Here is a 19,786-nt window from a genome sequence, read left to right on the forward strand (position 1 = left end):
ATGGGTGAGTCAACATACACTCTGAGGTTTATACAGGTATACATAAATAACTTTTTTATTGTGGCATCCCTTTCTTGATAAAAATAAGCAACTGGGGATTGGATATGTAAGACCACATTGGATTCAACAGAAGAATGACACCAAAAATCCTGTTAGACAATGTGATCTGCAACAAACATCTTACAGAACTTACTAGGGTTTATCATCATTGTATACATTATACTGTTCTACCATTCAACTTGTTGGCACTTTACCTATTCCATAGTAAACAGAATTATCATTAACATGACTTCATGTAATATTTTCTACACAGAATTTGGTGACAGTGTTCCATTATATTTTTCATGAGGTGGGTTCTTTTAATGTATCACATTGACAAAGTTTCTTCTCAGTATGTGTGCCCCAAGGTTTACTAAGACTGGTGACAATATGAGAAGGGATCCCCTTGTTCAGGGCCCTTATGGGGGTCCTCTTCTGTATACGTGTGACATTTTGATGCAGCATTTCTACTTATATATTTTTCTGCTGCATGGATTCAACAAATGTAAAATCAGATCTGATCTTACTAAGGTTTTCTCATACTGTTCTCTCAAATGTGAATACTCTGATGCACACTAAGCACTGATTTCTGAACGAAGCCTTTCCCACAGACTACACACTTATAGGGTTTGTCTCCAGTGTGTGTTGTCTGGTGTTTATTCAAATTTGATCTGTCAGTGAAGGCCTTTCCACACTCAGAACATACATAAGGCTTCTCTCCTGTGTGAATTCTTTGATGCACTTGGAGCTGTGATTTCTTAGTGAAAGATTTGCCACAGTCACTGCATTCATAAGGTTTCTCTCCAGTATGAATCCTATGATGTATAATCAGCTCTGACTTTTGTCTGAAGGTCTTCCCACATTCAGAACAGATGTAGGGCTTTTCTCCAGTATGAGTTTTCTGGTGTTTGCTGAGATTTGACCTGCCACTAAAGGCTTTACCACACACAGCACACACATATGGTTTTTCTCCTGTGTGAATTGGTTGATGCACAAGGAGCTGAGATTTAGAGGTGAAGGATTTCCCACAATCATTGCATTTATAAGGTTTTTCCCCAGTATGAATTCTCTGATGAGTAATAAAGTTTGACTTTCGGATGAAGGCTCTTCCACACTCAGTGCATACATAAGGTTTTTCTCCCGTATGAATTTTCTGATGCACAATGAGTATTGATTTCTGGTTGAAGGCTTTCCCACATTCATGACATTCATACTGTCTCTCTCCAGTGTGAATTTTCTGGTGTATATTTAGGTGTGACTTCTGGGTGAAGGCTTTTCCGCAGGTACTGCATTCATAAGGTTTCTCCCCTGTATGAATTCTCTGATGTGTAATCAAGTCTGACCTTTGTGTGAAGGCCTTGCCACATTTAGGACACATGTAGGATTTTTCTCCTGTATGAGTCTTCTGATGTGTAATGAGATTTGACCTGTTGGTGAATGCTTTCCCACATTTAGTGCACATATAGGGTTTCTCTCCCGTGTGAATTCGTTTATGCACATGGAGTTGTGACTTAGAAGTAAAGGATTTCCCACAGTGACCACAGTTATAAGGTTTCTCTCCTGTATGAATTATTTGATGGGCAATCAAGTGTGCCTTCTGGATGAAGGCTAAACCACATTTCATGCATACATATGCTTTTTCTCCTGTATGAATTCTCTGATGCACTGTGAGTGCTGACTTCTGAGTGAAGGCTTTTCCACAATCACTGCATTCATAAGGTTTTTCTCCAGTGTGAATTCTCTGATGTATAATCAACTCTGATCTGTAGGTAAAGGCTTTACCACATTCAGTACATATAGAAGATTTCTCCCTAATTTGAACTTTCCTATGTGTATTGAGATTGGAACTATTGGTGAAAACTGTCCCATATTCATTATCTAGAAAGGTTTTCATTCTTGTGTGAGTTCGTTGATGGACCTGCAGTTGTGACTTGGAAATGAAGGACTTCCCACAGTTACTGCATTCATATGGTTTTTCTCCAGTATGAATTCTTCGGTGTGCAATCAAATGTGTCTTCTGGATGAAGGCCTGTCCACAGTCAATACATATGTAGGATCTTTCACCTGTGTGAATTTTCTGATGCATCTTGAGTGTGGACTTTTGCGTGAATGCTTTGCCACAATCACTGCATTCATGGTGTCTCTCTCCAGTATGAATTTTCTGATGTATACTAAGATCTGAGTTATAAGAGAAGCCTTTCCCACATTCACTGCATTCATAAAGTTTTTCTCCGGTATGAATTCTCTGATGCCGGAAAAGAGAAGATACTTGGAAAAAGGCTTTCCCACATTCACTGCATTTATAGGGCTTCTCTCTAGTATGGGTTCTCTGATGTGTAATGAATTCTGGTTTCTGTACAAATGCCTTCCCACAGTCAATACATACATAGAGTTTTTCTCCTGTATGAACCTTCAAATGTACCTTGAGTTGTGACTTCTGGGTGAAGATATTTCCAAATTCAGCACACTCATAAGATTTCTCCCCAGTATAAATTTTCTGATGTTGAGAGGGTGCTTGTTTATAGCTGAGGATTTTTCCACATTGATTATGGTCCCAAAATTTCTCTCTTGTTGGAGTATACTCATGTTCAGTATAGGAAGAAATTTTACCATATTCTGTAATCTTATTAATGTTCTTTGATCCACTGTTCCTGTTATGACTGTGTAAATCTAAATTATGCTTCAAAGCATTTCCAAATAAGTCACATTGATGGGGTTTCTTTGGAGAAGGAATGTTCTGGCTCACTTGAATTATTTTTTTAATGTCCTTACAGTCATAATCCCTCTTGATAGTCAATATTTTTTTGATGAAAGCAACATCTCTTACATATTTGTTTTCTTTTTGCTGATAGCTCTCTATCTGGTCACCGATCTGCCACAATTCTTCTAGAATAAAATACAAAAAAATGTGACTCGTAGTATCACCTTCCCTCTCAATGTAGAAAAAAGCTTTTTCAGAAATTCTCTTCTGTGAGGTTTGAAGCCCAAACTCTCCTTCTCAAAGGAGAATGAGAAGATGATTTTAAGCTCAAAGAGCAGCTAGCAGAGGCAAGCGGGGAGAGTCATATGGCTCATCCAGGTTGAATACAGAGAAAAGGGTGAGAGTGAATCATTGGTTGAGAAAGCTTAGTGATAGTCGTGACAGGAAACATTCTGGGATACAATTCAATTTATTTAGAAAAGAAATTTTATGAACATAATGCAGTGCATGCAGAAATTGGAAAGAACAAGATACACAGCACAGTAACATTTATATAAACTAATAATACACCTCTAAAGTCACTATAAATTTTATTTATTTATTTATTTATTTATTTGTCTTTTTGCCTTTTCTTGAGCTGCTCCAGCAGCATATGGAGGTTCCCAGGCTAGGGGTTGAATCGGAGCTGTAGCCACCGGCCTACGCCAGAGCCACAGCAACGTGGGATCTGAGCCGTGTTTGCGATCCACACCACAGCTCATGGCAATGCCAGATCCTTGACCCACTGAGCAAGGCCAGGGATTGAACCCGCAACCTCATGGTTCCTAGTCGGATTCGTTAACCACTGTGCCACGATGGGAGCTCCTAAAGTCACTATAAATTTTAAAAGAACACGTATGAATTTTAAAATACGTTTTTATCATATAAAACAACTGCCAATGGGAGTTCCCGTCATGGTTCAGTGTAAACTAATCTGACTAGCATCCATGAGGACTCAGGTTTGATCCCTGGCCTTGCTCAGTGGGTTAAGGATCTGGCGTTGCCATGGGCTGTGGTGTATATCACAGAATTGGCTTGTATCTGACGTTGCTGTGGCTATGGTGTAGGCCAGCAGCTACAGTTCTGATTCAACCCCTAGCCTGGGAACCTCCATATGTCTTGGGTGTGGCCCTAAAAAGAAAAAGAAAAAAAAAAAATTGCCCATGATGGGAAGTAAGATGAGTATGGGGAAAAGAAGGAAAAAGGAGAGAAGAGGATCCTTACTCATACTGAAGATAGGGTGTCCTGAATGAAGACATGATTAAACTCAAACCTCATCACATCAATTACATAAACAGAGCAATTACAGAAATCAGCCAACCAGGCAGAGAGCTGTAGTCAGTGTCAAATCTAAAGCAACACTGGAAGGAAAAGTCAGAAACGTACTCCTAAAGGTAAAGCAACAGTGACCCCCTAAGTTATCAATTGGATGAATGGCATGGGGAATGGGAAATGAGAAATCTTGTCAGTAACTATAGAGAAAATAGGAAGAGAGCATGACTGGAGTTCTAAAGCATCTCATAATGAGAAAGAAAGAAATCAAAGAGGACTATCAGGAGTGGGAGTGTGTGACATATAGTAACTTTAAAGGAGAGCAGATCCATGAATAAATGAATACTTAAGGAATGAATCTTGGATGATGGGGAAGGCAGGGGGAAAAAAAAAAGAATGATAGAGAAAAGGAACATAACCAAGAAAAAAAAAAAAATGTAATGAGACAGATTGACATGTGATCCAGGCTCCAAATCACCAAGGAAAAAGAAACTTAGATATGACAAAGGCATTTAGTTATTTGAGAGGCTAATGTCAAAGGTCCTCAAACAAAACAAATCAGAACTTTCCAGCATTTCAAAGATGCCAGTCTTTCTCAAGAAACCTGAGATTTACTCCAGCTTCCCATTAGTCTAGGCCCCACTCACTCACCTAGACAGCTCTGATGTGGGCTCTCACCCTGCAATGCCCATGGATCCTTTCCTTGTTCCAACTTGAGAACCTCTGGATCAGGAACTTGATACCCTATTCATGAGAAATGATAAAAGTCTGAGTTCAGCTAATTGTGTTTCAGAGCCCCATCAATCAAGTCTTGTTGTTCAGTGAGGCTCTGTTCTTCAGGAAAATAACAGTGTATCTCAGAGAACAGAGTATAGTTAACTCCACTGCATGGAACCACTTAAACATGGATTTTATTGGAAATATTGGAAAATCTTTTTGAGATCTGTGACAATTTGAAAAAACTCAAACTGCATTGCCTAGAAATATAAAAAAAAATTTAAGTATGTCATAAATGCATAAAATACATGTAGGTACTAGTCAGTTTTATCATTTGCTAACCATAATAGATTCACAAATCCATTATAAAAAGTTAAAATTTATCAAAACTTACACACACACAAAAGCTTATAGGCTGTATAGCACCATTCACAGTTGAGAGAAATGTAAGCAAATGTAAAGATGCAGAATTAAATCATAACTGCAAAAAATTAACTGTAGTACATATTGCACTATTTTAATAATTTTGTAGCCAACTTTTGTTACTATTTCAGTGAGCTCAAGTGCTGTGAGCATCCACTCAAAATGCCCTAATCATCACCTCCTGAGTAGTTCGCTGTACAGCAGTAAAATCTAATTGCTCTGGGTTCTCACATATTTTTCATGTTCAGTGCAACACCATAAATCTTGAATAACATCAGGGAACCCATACTAAGTGCAAGTAGTGATGCTGGAAATGCTCCCAAGAACAGAAAAAAAGTCATGATATTACAGGAAAAAGTTGAATTTCTTGATATGTGTCATAGACTAAGGGCTGCAGCTGTAGCTGCCAGCCATTTCAAGATAAATGAATCTAGCATAAGGACCATTGTAAAAAAAAGAAAAAGAAATTCATGAAGCATCACTGTAGCTATACCAGCAGGCATGAAAACCCTGCACTTTTTGAAAAACATTTTTTAAAAATCTCGTATTAAAAATGTAGCAAGTCCCCCATGTGGATTAGGTTAAGGATCCAGTGTTGCCACAGCTGTGGCATAGGTTTGCTCCCTGGCCTGGGTGTGGCCAAAAACAAACAAAATGTAGTCTTTATGTGGATGCAGGATTCCTGTAAAAGCGCACCTTAGATGCTAATATGATTTGAGAAAAATGAAGTTATGATATGATAATTTATTTTTATTTACTTATTTTTTAATTTATTTTTTATTGTTATTTCCCCCAACACACTTTTTTTTCCCACTGTACAGCATGGGGACCCAGTTACACATACATGTATATATAATTTTTTCTCCCATTGTCGTGCTGTGTTTTAAGTATCTAGACATAGTTTTCAGTGCTACACAGCAGGATCTCATTGTAAATCCATTCCATGAGCATGATATGATAATTTAAAACAAAAGGAGGTTCTTTTTTTTTTTTTTTTTTTTTTTTTTTTTGTCTTTTTGCTGTTTCTTTGGGCCACTCCCGTGGCATATGGAGATTCCCAGGCTAGGGGTCCAATCGGAGCTGTAGCTGCCAGCCTACGCCAGAGCCACAGCAACGCAGGATCCAAGCTGCGTCTGCAACCTACACCACAGCTCACGGCAACGCCGGATCGTTAACCCACTGAGCAAGGGCAGGGACCGAACCCGCAACCTCATGGTTCCTAGTCGGATTCGTTAACCACTGCGCCACGACGGGAACTCCAGGGGGAGGTTCTTAAGCTAAAGAATTTTCATCTAAATTTTTAAAAACTATTGTGGCATAAAGCTAGAGAATTTAATGCCAGTAAAGGATGTATTGATAATTTCAGAAAGAGGTTTGGCTTAAAAGAAAATCAAGATAGCCGGAGAAAAAGCTTCTGCTGACCAAAAGACAGCATATGAGTTCCTAGATGCCATTAAAGAAAATCATTTAGGAGAAAGGATATCTGCCTAAATGGGCACCAGGAATTAAGACAAGAACTTAAATCCTAACCAGCTCCACTGTTTTGGCAAATGCAGTTGGGTTTATGATCAGGACTGTCCTTATCTATAAAGCTGCTAACCCCCAAACCTTGAAGGGAAAAGATAAGTGCCAAATATGCTAGCCTTTTGGTTATAAACAAGAAAGCCTGGACAACAAGAACCTTTTTTCTGGATTGATTCCATTGATGCTTTGTCCCTGAACTCAGGAAATACCTTGCCAGTGAGGGACTGCCTTTAAATTGCACGTGTGTGTGTGTGTGTGTGTGTGTAGCCCATGGAAGTTCCCAGGCTGGGGGATGAATCATGGCTGCTGCTGCTGGCCTTCACCACAACCATAGCATGTTTCCAATACTGCATTATGAATATGACTATAATACTGTATGCCATAAAAATGTTATAACACTTCATTCATTAGTGTATAGGCTAGGCTACCTATAAGTCATCTTATCAATTACATTAGGCTACCATAAAGCAATAATATTGCTGCTTCTTCATTATCAATACATGAATTATTCATGATACCTGTAGTAAATATGAATTTCTTATTTTTATTTTTTTAGCTTTGTAGGGCCACACCCACGGCATATGGAAGTTCCCAGGCTAGGGGTCAAATTGGAGCTGAAGCTGCCAGCCTACGCCACAGCAACACCAGATCTGAGCCACATCTGTGACCTAACACAGCTGACAGCAACACCAAGGCCAAGGATCAAACCCGCATCCTCATGGATACTAGTCAGACTCGCTACCACTGTGCCACTACAGGAACTCCATGAATTCCTTTTTCATATTATATTTTCATTTGCAATGCCTAGTGCTGTAATACATATACCATCTACAGTGTTTTATATTATTTAAGACAATATTGATTTAGGTACTGACAGACAGATGATTCATCTTGCAAACAGATGACATAAATCTAGGGTGTGAGGAGTTCGCATAGTGGCTCAGTGGGTTAAGAACCCGACTAGTATTCATGAGGAAGCAGATTAGATCCCTGGCCTTGCTCAGTGGGTTAAGGATCTGGTGTTGCTGTGAGCTGTGCTATAGATTGCAGATGCAGCTTGGATCTGGAGTGGCTGTGGCTGTGGTGCAGGCAGGCAGCTGCAGCTCCAATTCGACCCCTAGCCTGGGAACTTCTATATGCCATAGGTGTGGTCTTAATAAGCAAAAAAAAAAAAAAAAAAAAAATGTATGGTGTCAATAAATACAGCATAGTAGTGCTGTACTGTTAATGCATTTTCTCTTTTTTAGATTTTCTCAATAACAGTTTTTCTCTAGCTTCCTTTATTGTAAGAATACAGTTATGTGAAACATATACAAAATATGTGTTAATCAAATATTGATGTTATTGATAAGGTTTTCAGTCAACAGTAGGCTATTAGTCGTAAGTGCTAGGAGGTCAAAAGTTACGTGTGGATTTTCAACTGTGCAGGGCATCCATGCCCCTAACCCCTGTGTTGTTCAAAGGTCAACCGTAATATGTGGAGTGCCCAAACGGGATAAAGAATCCTAGACAAATTAAGGACAAAACCATTATATAAGTCAGATGTCTCACAGCATTCAGCAACTGAGAATGAAAACACTCTCAGTAGGGTCTTTTCCCAGACAGCCAGGTGACTGCTTACCTACTGAGAGCAGGTGGCTATAGGTCTCCAGCATCACATCCCGGTACAAGTTTTTCTGATCAAGGTCTAGTTGCTGCCACTCTTCTCTGCTGAAATCTACAGCCACATCCCTGAAGGATACTGATCCCTGTAAGGGTACATTTCTGTTCAGTATGAATAGTTAGCTTTGGGAATTGGAGGGACTACATTTAAGAATATGGTACTTGGATTTTGTTGTTAATTTACCTCCTCTTTCTTTTTTGTGTGTGCTTTTTAAGGCCACACCCACGGCATATGGAGGCTTCCAGGCTAGGGGTTGAATCAGAGCTACAGCTGCCAGCCTATACCACAGCTGCAGAAACACAGGATCCGAGCTGCGTCTGCGACCTACATCATAGCTCATGGCAACGCCGGATATTTAACCCATTGACTGAGGCCAGGGATCAAACCCTCAACGTCATGGTTCCTAGTCAGATTTGTTTCTGCTGTGCCACGGCAGGAACTCCATCCCCTATTTTTTTTATTTTTTCTTTTTATGGCCACACCGGCAGCATATGGAAGCTGCAGACCAGGGGTTGATTTGGAGCTGGCCTACGCCACAGCCATAGCAACACTGGATCTGAGCCACATCTGTGACCTATGCCACAGCTTGGCAACAACACTGGATCCTGAACCCACTGAGGCCAGGGATAGAACCTGTATCCTCACAGAGACTACCTTGGGTCCTTGAAACAACGAACCACAGTGGCAGCTCCTACCTACTCAAAAACTCATCCCCTCTTCCCTAACATTTAACTATGACATTTTACAAACATAAGAAAATGTGAAAGAATTATATAGCAAAAACCTATATATCCACTACTGAAACATTAGTAATAATGAATCTATCACTAACATTTCACTCTACTTGTTTTATCACACATTTATCCACCTTTTTTTTTTTTGGCCATGCCCGATGGCACGCAGAAGTTCCCAGGCCAGTGATAAAACCCACACTGCAGCAGTGGCCTAAGCTCCTGAAGTGATAATGTTGGATCCTTAACCCCTTGCACCACAAGGTAACTTCCACCCATCCTTTTATCCATGCACCAACCCATCTCACTTTTTTGTGCATTTCAAAGTGGACTACAGATGCCAGTACACTTGACTCCTAAATACTTCAAAATGCTAATCATTGATCAGAGTATAATATTTTTTTCACCCCCTCACTTTTTTTGTCTTTTGTCCTTTTAGGGTCAAACCCGTGGCATATGGAGGTTCCCAGGCTAGGGGTCAAATCAGAGATGTAGCTACCGACCTACGCCACGGCCACAGCAATGCGGGATTCAAGCCATGTCTGCAACCTACACCATACATCACAGCAATGTCAGATCCTTAACCCACTGAGCAGGGCCAAGGATGGAACCCGCATCCTCATGGATACTAGTCGGGTTCGTTAACCACTGAGCCACGATGAGAACTCCACCCCCCCCCCCTTTTAAGGTTAGCTTTATATACAATGAAATGCACAAATCCTCAGTGTACCATCTGACGTTTTTACAAATGCATACCTGTGTAATCCAGGAACTTTAAAAAAAATGGTATTTCATATAGAGTATATATTAAATATCAAGTTTTACATAATATTTAATGGAAGAAAGAAACCCAAGAAAGAATTTCTGCTATTATTCTATACTATCGTCAGTTAACTATCCTTTTTTTGCTTTTCTTTTTCAGCCACACCCGAGCCTCATGGAAATTCCTGGGCCATGGATTAAATCAGACCCTATACTACAGCTGCAGCAACTCCAGATCCTTAACCCACTGCGCCAGGCCGAGGATCAAACTGGCATCTCCACAGAGACAAGCAGGATCATTAACCCACTGTGCCACAGAGGGAACTCCAATTATTCATTTTTCAAACCTGAAGACTGAAATAAGCTCTCTGTAGTCTTCTAGCAACTAGACCTGTGATAGTTTCTGAGCAATATAGGACCAGCCATTATGCTAGTCCTGGGAACACAACAATGAATTATTTATGCTTCTAATTTTCTGACAACATAAAAGACTTGGAAAATAGGAGTTCCCGTCATGGAGCAGTGGAAATGAATCCAGCTAGGAATGATGAGGTTGTGGGTTTGTTTCCTGGCCTCACTCAGTGGGTTAAGGATCCAGGGTTGTTGTGAGCTGTGGTGTAGGTCACAGACAAGGCTCAGATCTGGTGTTGCTGTAGCTGTGGTGTAGGCTGGCAGCTACAGTTCCAATTAGACCCCTAGCATGGGAACCTCCATATGCCATGAGTATGGCCCTAAAAAAGGACAAAAAGACAAAAAAAAAAAAAAAAAAAAGACTTGGAAAATAAACAAGACCTATGTTTTAAAAGAAAAGAAAGACATAAGTTCACTAAGGTGTCAAAAAGTAAATCTCTATGTGGAACACACTGAGGTCCCCCAAAGGGAAAAAGCATATTCTACATAGGCGTGCAAATTTAAATTAGTTGAAGAATTTAAGTTGGAAGATGAGAAGTGTAATGCAGACTGGGTGTAGGAGGTCATTTTCCAGAAAAGACAAGAGCAAAGGTGTGGATATAGGAAAATACATGAATTTGGAGAAAAGCAAATAACTCTGTAAATGGAGAGAAGGCTGCATGACATGCCAGGAAGGTGGTTAAGGGAAAAACAGTTTGCTCACAGTACAAGTACAAATTTTTCACTTTAAGTGAAGGTAATTAAGATAATCAGATTTACATTAAAAAATTTTTCCTATAAGAACTGTATCACAGGGAGTTCCAATTGTGGCTCAGTGGTTAACAAATCTGATTAGGAACCATGAGGTTGCGGGTTTGATCCCTGGCCTCACTCAGTGGGTTAAGGAACGGGCATTGCCGTGAGCTGTGGTGTAGGTGGCAGACGCAGCTTGGATCCCGCACTGCTGTGGCTCTGGCGTAGGCCGGCAGCCACAGCTCCGATTCAACCCCTAGCCTGGGAACCTCCATATGCTTCAGGTGCAGCCCTAGAAAAGGCAAAAAAAGGCAAAAAAAAAAAAAAAAAAAAAAAAGAACTGTATTGCAGAATAAGCAAATGAATAATGAGAAAAAAAATCCTTATGAAATGATTTCTAGCTAATAAATGAAGAAGTTAGGACAGAATTAGAATAACATCATTTTATAACTCCTAATGAAAAAATGGATTCAGACAATAATCATTAAGGGTTGCTCAACTGTTTCATGTGAAAAGCTAAAGAGGATTTTTTTGGGGGGACCACAGTGTGCAGCAGCTTGATGAGAGATCTCAGTTCCCAGACCTGGGACTAAAGCCAGGCCACAGTGGTGAAAGCATGAATAGACCACCAGGGAAGTCCTGAGAATTTTTTATTTTTTACTTATTTATTTATTTTTTGTCTTTTTAGGGCCACACCTGTGGCATATGGAGGTTCCCAGGCTAGGGGTCTAATCGGAGCTACAGCTGCCAGCCTACACCACAGCTCACGGCAATGCTGGATCCTTAACCCACTGAGAGAGGCCAGGGATCGAACCCACAACCTCGTGGTTCCTAGTTGGATTCATTTCCTCTGCGCCACGATGGGAACTCATTGAGAATTTCTTAAATGGGTGAATCAGCTAATAACATCTGCATCCACCAATCAATTTTAACATCACAAAAAGAGAGACTGTCAGGTATTAAGTGTCTCCTGACATGATATAGTAATTAATTTCACTATACCACACATACTGTATGATCTCACTCTTATGTGGAATGTAAAAAATAAAAAAACCTAAGTCACAGATACAGAGAACAGATTGGTGGCTCCCAGAAGTGGGGAGTGGGTGGTGGGCAATGTGGGTGAAGGTGGTCAAAAGTACAAACTTCCAGGTGTAAAAAGTAAGTCATGGGGATATAATGTACAGCATGGTAACTACAGTGAATACTGTATTGTATGTACATTTGAAAGTTGCTAATTTTTGAAGGTTCTCAACACAAAAAAATTTTTAATGATATGTGGTGATTGATGTTAACTAAATTTATTGTGATGAGCATTTCACATTGCTATATATCAAATATCATTGATATCACTGACATATATAAATATCAAATTATGTTGCATATCTGAAACTTATGTGCAGTATGTCAATTATGATTAAAAACAAGGAAATGGAAAAGTTCTTAAATCAATAATCTAAATTCCTACTTCATTAAACTAGAGAAAGAAAAGCAAAATAAATCCAGAGCAAGCGGAGAGAAAAAAGTAATAGAATAGGTATCAATGAAATTGAAAACGAAATTAAAAAAAAAAACAGAAAAATCAATAAAAACAATGTAGTTACTTTGAAAAAAAAATCAATAAAATTGATAAATCCTGCTGACTGACCCAGTAGTAAATGAGACTGACAAGGATAGAAAGACGAGAACAAATTACCAATGTCAGGAATGAAACAGGAGTATTGTTACAGATCTGGCAGCCATTAAAAGAAAAATAAGTGAATAAAAAACTCTATGCTAATAGTCAACAACTTAGAAGAAATGGACCAATTCCTCAAAAACCACAATCTACCAAAACTCAACATTTGTGAAATAGATGATAATTTCATAACTATTAAATTAAATTAATAATTTAAAAGCTCCTGCAAAAGAAATCTCCACGCCTAGAGTTAGTCTCATTTTCACACAATCTCATTCAGAAAATAAGAGGAGGAAACACTTCTCAATTAATTTTGTGGGGCCAGTATTACCACCCTGATACCAAAACAGTACAAAGTACCAAAAAGAAAACTAAAGACCAATATTTCTCATGAACTTAGATGTAAACATCCTAAACAAAATATTGGCAAATTGGGAGTTCCCATGGGATTGGCAGTGTCTCTACAGCACCAGGGTGCAGGTTCACTCCCTGGCTCAGCACAGCGGGTTAAAGGATTGGGCGATGCCGCAGCAATGATGAAGATCAAAACTGTGGCTGGGATCTGATCCCTCGCCCAGCAACTCCATGTGCTGCGGGGAGGCCAAAAAAGAAAAGTAAAAAAAAAAAAAGTATTGGCAAACTGGATCCAATGATGAATAAAAAGAATCATGTACCACAATGGAGGTCCCATTGTAGCTCAATGAAAATGAACCTGACTAGTATCCATGAGGATGTGCTTTGATCCCTGGCCTTGCTCAGTGGGTTAAGGATACAGCGTTGCTTCGAGCTAAGGCTTAGGTCACAGAAGTGATTCGGATCTGGCATTGCTGTGGCTGTGGTATAGGTCAGCAGCTGCAGCTCGGATTTGAGCCCTAGCCTGGGAACTTCCATATGCTGTAACTGTGGCCCTAAAAAGAGAACAAAAAAATCATGTACCACAATAAACTGGAATTTGTGGGAGAACTGTATAATATATTTTGCAATACCCTTTGAATTTATAATCATTTCAAAATAAATAAAAAGTTTAAAAAATAAGTTGAAAAGGAAGTTCCTGCCGTGGCTTAGTGGAAATGAATCTGACTAGTATCCATGAGGATGCAGGTTCCATCCCTGGCCTTGCTCAGTGGGTTAAGGATCCGGCATTGCCACAAGCTGTGGTGTATGCTGCAGAGGCAGCTCAGATCCTGCATTGCTGTGGCTGTGGTGTAGGCCAGCTGCTATAGCTCTGATTCAACCCCCAGTCTGGGAACCTCCATATGCCACAGGTGCGGCTCTAAAAATACCAAAAAAAAAAAAAAAAAAAAAAAATACCGAAGGAAGATTAGTCTCAAAATAGAGTATTTTGAAATGGGCAAGACAGAAAAATCAATCATGAGAAACTGCACAATTCAGATGAAAGAATACAAATTTCTTATCTAAAGTAAAGCTGTAGGAAGGCCAAAGAAGAGAATGATATTAATTATTAAGGAGGTAAAACTGATACTGAGTGTGAAGGTGAGAAAGGGGGACTCAAATAACTCTTTGGTTATCAGTTTTGTGTTGCTATAGATTATGTTGTCACAGATGAATTTAAGGACGAGAGGAGGAGGCTGCAGGAAGAAGACAAGAAATAATCAATTTTGTATGTATTGAGATTTAGGTGATAAGACACATTCAAGGATGGACACTAGGTAGGTGGATAGGGAGTTGAATGGAGATGAAGATTCAGGAGGTGTACACAGACAGCAGGTCACTGAATTCAGGTGAGGGGATGAACATGAAGGAAAGACAGGATAGAAAAAGTATTAAAGATATTTTTGGTTTTTAGCATCTAAAATTATGATGCTTGAAAGCTATCCTTTTTTTGGGAGGGGTGACGAAAGAAGTTTATTCAAGCTTATCCCTTGATAAAGCCATACATGTAAAAAAATATAACTTAAAGTCAGAAAAATAATCCTCTCTGAAAAGTAGAAAATACAAAGGAAACAGTATGTATAACCACACTTCAGAAAGAGAGCAGAGAAAATATTTGTGTTGGGGGAAGCAGTTTAGGAAGAAATAGAAAAATACTTTCAAAGTCTCGCATGTACGTGATTTCCAACCAAGAATTTCATCCTCGGCCGAAAGATCAATACAGCATTAGATCAAAATAAAGGACAGTTTTCCCTGACATCCTATCTCTCCACTGTCATAGCACTGGCCTCCAGATGTGGAGACATTACATGTGCGTTGCTCACTCTTGGCAGAAAGATCAAGATGTTTCGGGGCAGTGGAAAGTCTGGCAGCTTCCCCTGGCCCAATCTGCCTCTGCCCTGAGGCTCTGGCGACAGATCAGAGTTTATCTACTCCCAGAATTAATTCCCACCCCCTTGGACTCCTCATCCTTACCTCACGTGAGCTTCCATGTTCCTCTGAAGCCAGGCCCAGGCATTTCTGGGAAGAGGTCCAAATAGCTGGCATGGTCATGCTGGGTCTCAACCTTTATTCTCTCAGGCGCCTAAAGTTTGGCGGACATCTACGAACTCAAACAAAGCTGAGGGGGAGAGGTGAGCTGGAGTCTGAAGGAAGATCTGGCTCAGGGGTTCCCCAGAGACACAAAGAAACCTGGAAAGACAATGACCACATGGTCAGTCATCACATAAACATTTCCAGGGAACTCCAAGGTATAGCTTCCTGAGCTAGCACCACAGACCAGTGGCTCTCAAATTTGACTATGCATTCGAATCACCTGGAGAGCTTATTAAAATACAGTTAAAAATCCTAGGGTAGGGCCTGTTTTAGTGTATTCAGGCTGCTCTAACAAAATACCATAGACTGGGTAGCTTATAAGCAATAGAAATACATTGCTCACAGTTCTGGAAGCTGAGAAGTCCAAGATCAAGCTGTCAGCACGATCACGTTTTGGTGAAGGCCCTCTTCCTGGTTTATAGTCAGCACCTTCCAGCTGTCTCCACATGCTGAAGGGGGCTAGGGAGCTCCGTGGAATCTGTTTTGTTGTTGGGTTTTTTTTTTGGGGGGGGGGTTTGGCCACACCTGCAGCACATGGAAGTTTCTGGGCCAGGGATTGAACCTACACTATAGCAGCAATCCGAGCCACTACAGTGCCAGTGCCAGATCCTTAACCCACTGTGCCACAAGGGAACTCCCTGTGAGATCTCTCTCTCTCTTTTTTTTTTTTTTTTTTTTTTGTCTTTTGTCTTTTTAGGGCAGCACCCACGGCATATGGAGGTTCCCAGGCTAGGGGGTGAATCAGAGCTGTAGCCAGCGGCCTACACCAGAGCCACAGCAACACCAGATCTGAGATCCGAGCCACATCTGCAACCTACACCGCAGCTCACGGCAACGCCGGATCCTTAACCCATTAAGCAATGGCCAGGGATCGAACCTGCAACCTCATGGTTCCTAGTCGGATTCATTAACCACTGTGCCACGACGGGAACTCCAACAAGATCTCTTTTTTAAGAGTACTAATCACATTCATGAGGGCTCTACTTTCATGACCTAATCATCTCCCCAAAGCCTCACCTTCTAATACCATACATTTGGAAATTAGTATTTCAACACACGAATTTGGGGGGAATAAACATTCAGATCATAGCTAGGCCCAAGAATGTGCATTTCTTTTTTTCTTTTCAGGGCCACACGTGCGGCATATGCAAGTTTCCAGGCTAGGGGTTGAATCAGAGCTGCAGCTGCCAGCCTACACAGCAGTGCTGGATACTTTACCCACTGAGTGAGGCCAGGGATCGAACCTTCATACTCATGGTTACTAGCTGGGTTCATTACTGCTGAGCCACAATGGGAACTCCCAAGAATGTGCATTTCTAACTAGTACCCAGGCAATGCTAATGTTGCTGTTCCAGGAACCACATTTTGAGAGCCAGTGTTGTGGAGAACATAAAGTTTAACAAAATTTGTGACAGGTTAATATCACGGTAAAATACGGGAAAAAGATGGAGTAACATTACTGAAGATGTGAATTATATCTATACTACTTTTTTGGTTATGAGAAAATGAAGAAGTTATTTTAGCTTTAGTTTCAAAAATGAGAATGAGATTGCCTACCTCACAGAGTTATGAATATTAAATGAGATGATGCTTGCAAAGGGCTCAATACCTCCATACAAGAAGCATGCAATAAATATCAGCAATTATCATGCACTATTAGATATTAAAACTTAATACAAAAATATAATCAAAGCAAGTAAGACAACAGACCAGACAATACTAATTTACATATGACAAAAGTGACCTTCAACTGAGAGTACACAAGACATTCATTGTATAAACTGTACTGACATGACTGGCAACCCACCTGGAAGAAAATAAACTAAATCCCCATCACACAATATACATTAGACTGAATTCCAACAGGAATAAACATTTTAAGTACATGTATTTTTTTTTGTCTTTTTGCCATTTCTTGGGCCACTCCCGTGGCATATGGAGGTTTCCAGACTAGGGGTTGAATCAGAGCTGTAGCCGCCAGCCTACGCCAGAGCCACAGCAACTCGGGATCCGAGCCGAGTCTGCAACCTACACCACAGCTCACGGCAACGCCGGATCATTAACCCACTGAGCAAGGCCAGGATCGAACCTGCAACCTCATGGTTCCTAGTGGATTCGTTAACCACTGCGCCACGATGCGAACTCCCCAAGTATGTGTATTTTTAAAACCTCACAGAATATTAAAATAAATTTGAATAATATACATTTGTATGATATTATGGTGGAGTAGGTGGAATCTTATTATACATGAGAGAAAACTCAAACTATAAAAGAAAAAGCAAATATTTCCAATTAGGTATTTCCCAATTACATGTTAAGATAATTACACCTTAAAAATAAAAATGAAGGCGTTCCCGTGGTGGTTCAGTGGGTTAGGAACCCAACTACTTCTCCATGAGGATGTGGGTTCAATCCCTGGTCTCGCTCAGTGGGTTAAGGATCTGGCACTGCTGCAAGCTGCGTTGTAGGTCGCAGATGCAGCTCAGATCTGGTGTTCACTATGACTGTGGTGGAGGACAGCAGCTGCAGCTCCAATTCAACCCCTAGCCTGGAAACTTTCATATGCCACAGGTGCAGCCCTAAAAAAAGAAAAAAAAAAAAAATAGAACAGACATGAATATGGGATTTCCCTTATGGTGCAGCAGGTTGAGGATCTGGTGTCACTTGCTGTGGCACAGCTTTGATCCCTGGCCGAACAACTTCCATATGTCACAATTTCAGCCAACAATAAATTTTTAGAAATGAAGATTTTATACACACATATATGTATATGTGTATATATACATATATACACGTCTTTCAATATGCGATGGTAGGTTATTCCTAATTTTTTTTTTTAATCTAGCAATCAAATAGAAAAAAAAGCCCAGAAAAAAAGGAAAAAGGGAGTTCTCGTCGTGGCACAGTGGTTAACGAATCCGACTAGGAACCATGAGGTTGCGGGTTCGGTCCCTGCCCTTGCTCAGTGGGTTAAGGATCCGGCGTTGCCGTGAGCTATGGTGTGGGTTGCAGACGCGGCTCGGATCCCGCGTTGCTGTGGCTCTGGCGTAGGCCGGTGGCTACAGCTCCGATTCAACCCCTAGCCTGGGAACCTCCATATGCCGCGGGAGCGGCCCAAAGAAATAGCAAAAAAAAAAAAGACAAAAATACACAAAACTGTTCCTAGTAATAGTTTCAAATATTTAAGAAACTGGTAGAAGCAAAGGCAGGTGGACAAATTACCTTTTCAGTGTGAGTTTACCTTTCTCGGTAATTAATTAAGCAGTAATCTATATAATACAATATATGCATGAAACAATACAGTACAATGAATAAAGAACATACACATTATTTTTACGTAATAAATGTGACATTTATGAAAACTGACCCTGGACTGGGCCATAAAGCAATTTTTACAGTCTAGCATCAACCAGAGGCATTATTTTATTTTTTGTCTCTTTGCCATTGCTTGGGCCGCTCCCGTGGCATATGGAGGTTCCCAGGCTAGGGGTCGAATCGGAGCTGTAACTGCCAGTCTACGCCAGAGCCACAGCAACGCGGGATCCGAGCCGCGTCTGCAACCTACACCGCAGCTCACGGCAACGCCGGATCCTTAACTCTCTGAGCGAGGCCAGGGATCGAACCTGCAACCTCATGGTTCCTAGTCGGATTCGTTAACCACTGAGCAAGACGGGAACTCCCAGAGGCATTATTTTAAATAGACAATGTCCTTCTAACTAATTCATGCGTTAAAAAAAAAACCTGACATTCAAAAAAAGATAAAAACAAAAACACTGAGATATGAGCAATAAAGAGAATGCTATACATAAACTTATGAATATTTAGAAAGCAAGCTCATCACAGACCCCCATTAAATCCTCATAGTGACGTAACAGGCTCTATCACTGACTACAGTCTCCCATCACCGGACCCCCAAATCCCACTCATCTCAAAGATACTCATCATTGCCTAGAACCTTAGCACTGACCAGTCTGACACCCATCAACGGACGCCACAGACCCCACCCCTCAACAATGAATCCCAAAACTACCATCATTAACTCCATAGACAATCCTTCCATCACTGACTCCACAGAATTCCTAGTCAAGACTAAACAAAAATCACCTGAGTCCTCTCTGAACCAAAACGTGAAGATGCTCCTGACACAAGCGTCAAAAAAACCTCGGAGGGCTACTTCCGCTACCAGCCAGACCTCTAGCACCGCCCCTTACGACTGTGGGTATTGCGCATGCTCTAATTACCTTGGAAGCCGTTTTCAGCCAACAGATAACGCGGCGAAAGTACGTTGTTAGGGACTTTGCGTAGTTTCCGTTAAGAGGCGCTGTTGGGCAGAAATCATGGCGGCATCTAGTGGCGCTTCCGCATGCGGGTCGCCATCTTGGACGAGTGTGCCTTCCGTACAGCGGAGGAATTGGCCTCATATCTATCGGTTTTCCTAGAGTCGGACTAGGTTGACACATAGAATGCAAGAGTGTGGCCCCGGTCTAGGTAGTAAGAAGGTATTGGAGATTGGGTCCTGGGCTCCATGTTATATTTAGAAAACCTAAATTGCCCCTCAGGATACAGCACTGTGTGGAGAGCAATTACCTGCTTGGAGAAACCACCAG

General features: G+C 40.8%; 1 protein-coding gene across 1 annotated transcript; it reads right to left on the reverse strand.

Annotated features, from left to right (window-relative positions):
* Window positions 1-27: 27 nt before the first annotated feature.
* On the reverse strand, window positions 28-19,390 carry LOC146402349 (uncharacterized). Its single transcript, XM_084960561.1, has 5 exons — window positions 19,284-19,390; window positions 15,060-15,275; window positions 8,337-8,463; window positions 4,703-4,795; window positions 28-2,925 (listed from the first exon to the last, which is right to left on the reverse strand). Exons 2-5 carry the CDS (start codon window positions 15,135-15,137, stop codon window positions 590-592), a joined length of 2,634 nt encoding a protein of 877 aa, XP_084816687.1. The 5' UTR covers window positions 15,138-15,275; window positions 19,284-19,390; the 3' UTR covers window positions 28-589.
* Between the last annotated feature and the right edge of the window lie 396 nt (window positions 19,391-19,786).

This window comes from Sus scrofa, chromosome 6, assembly GCF_054392235.1.
Source record: "Sus scrofa isolate SSC_HxYL_T2T_F1_AM1 chromosome 6, Sscrofa_HxYL_maternal_Yorkshire_Landrace_v2.0, whole genome shotgun sequence".
Classification (NCBI taxonomy): Eukaryota; Metazoa; Chordata; class Mammalia; order Artiodactyla; family Suidae; genus Sus; species Sus scrofa.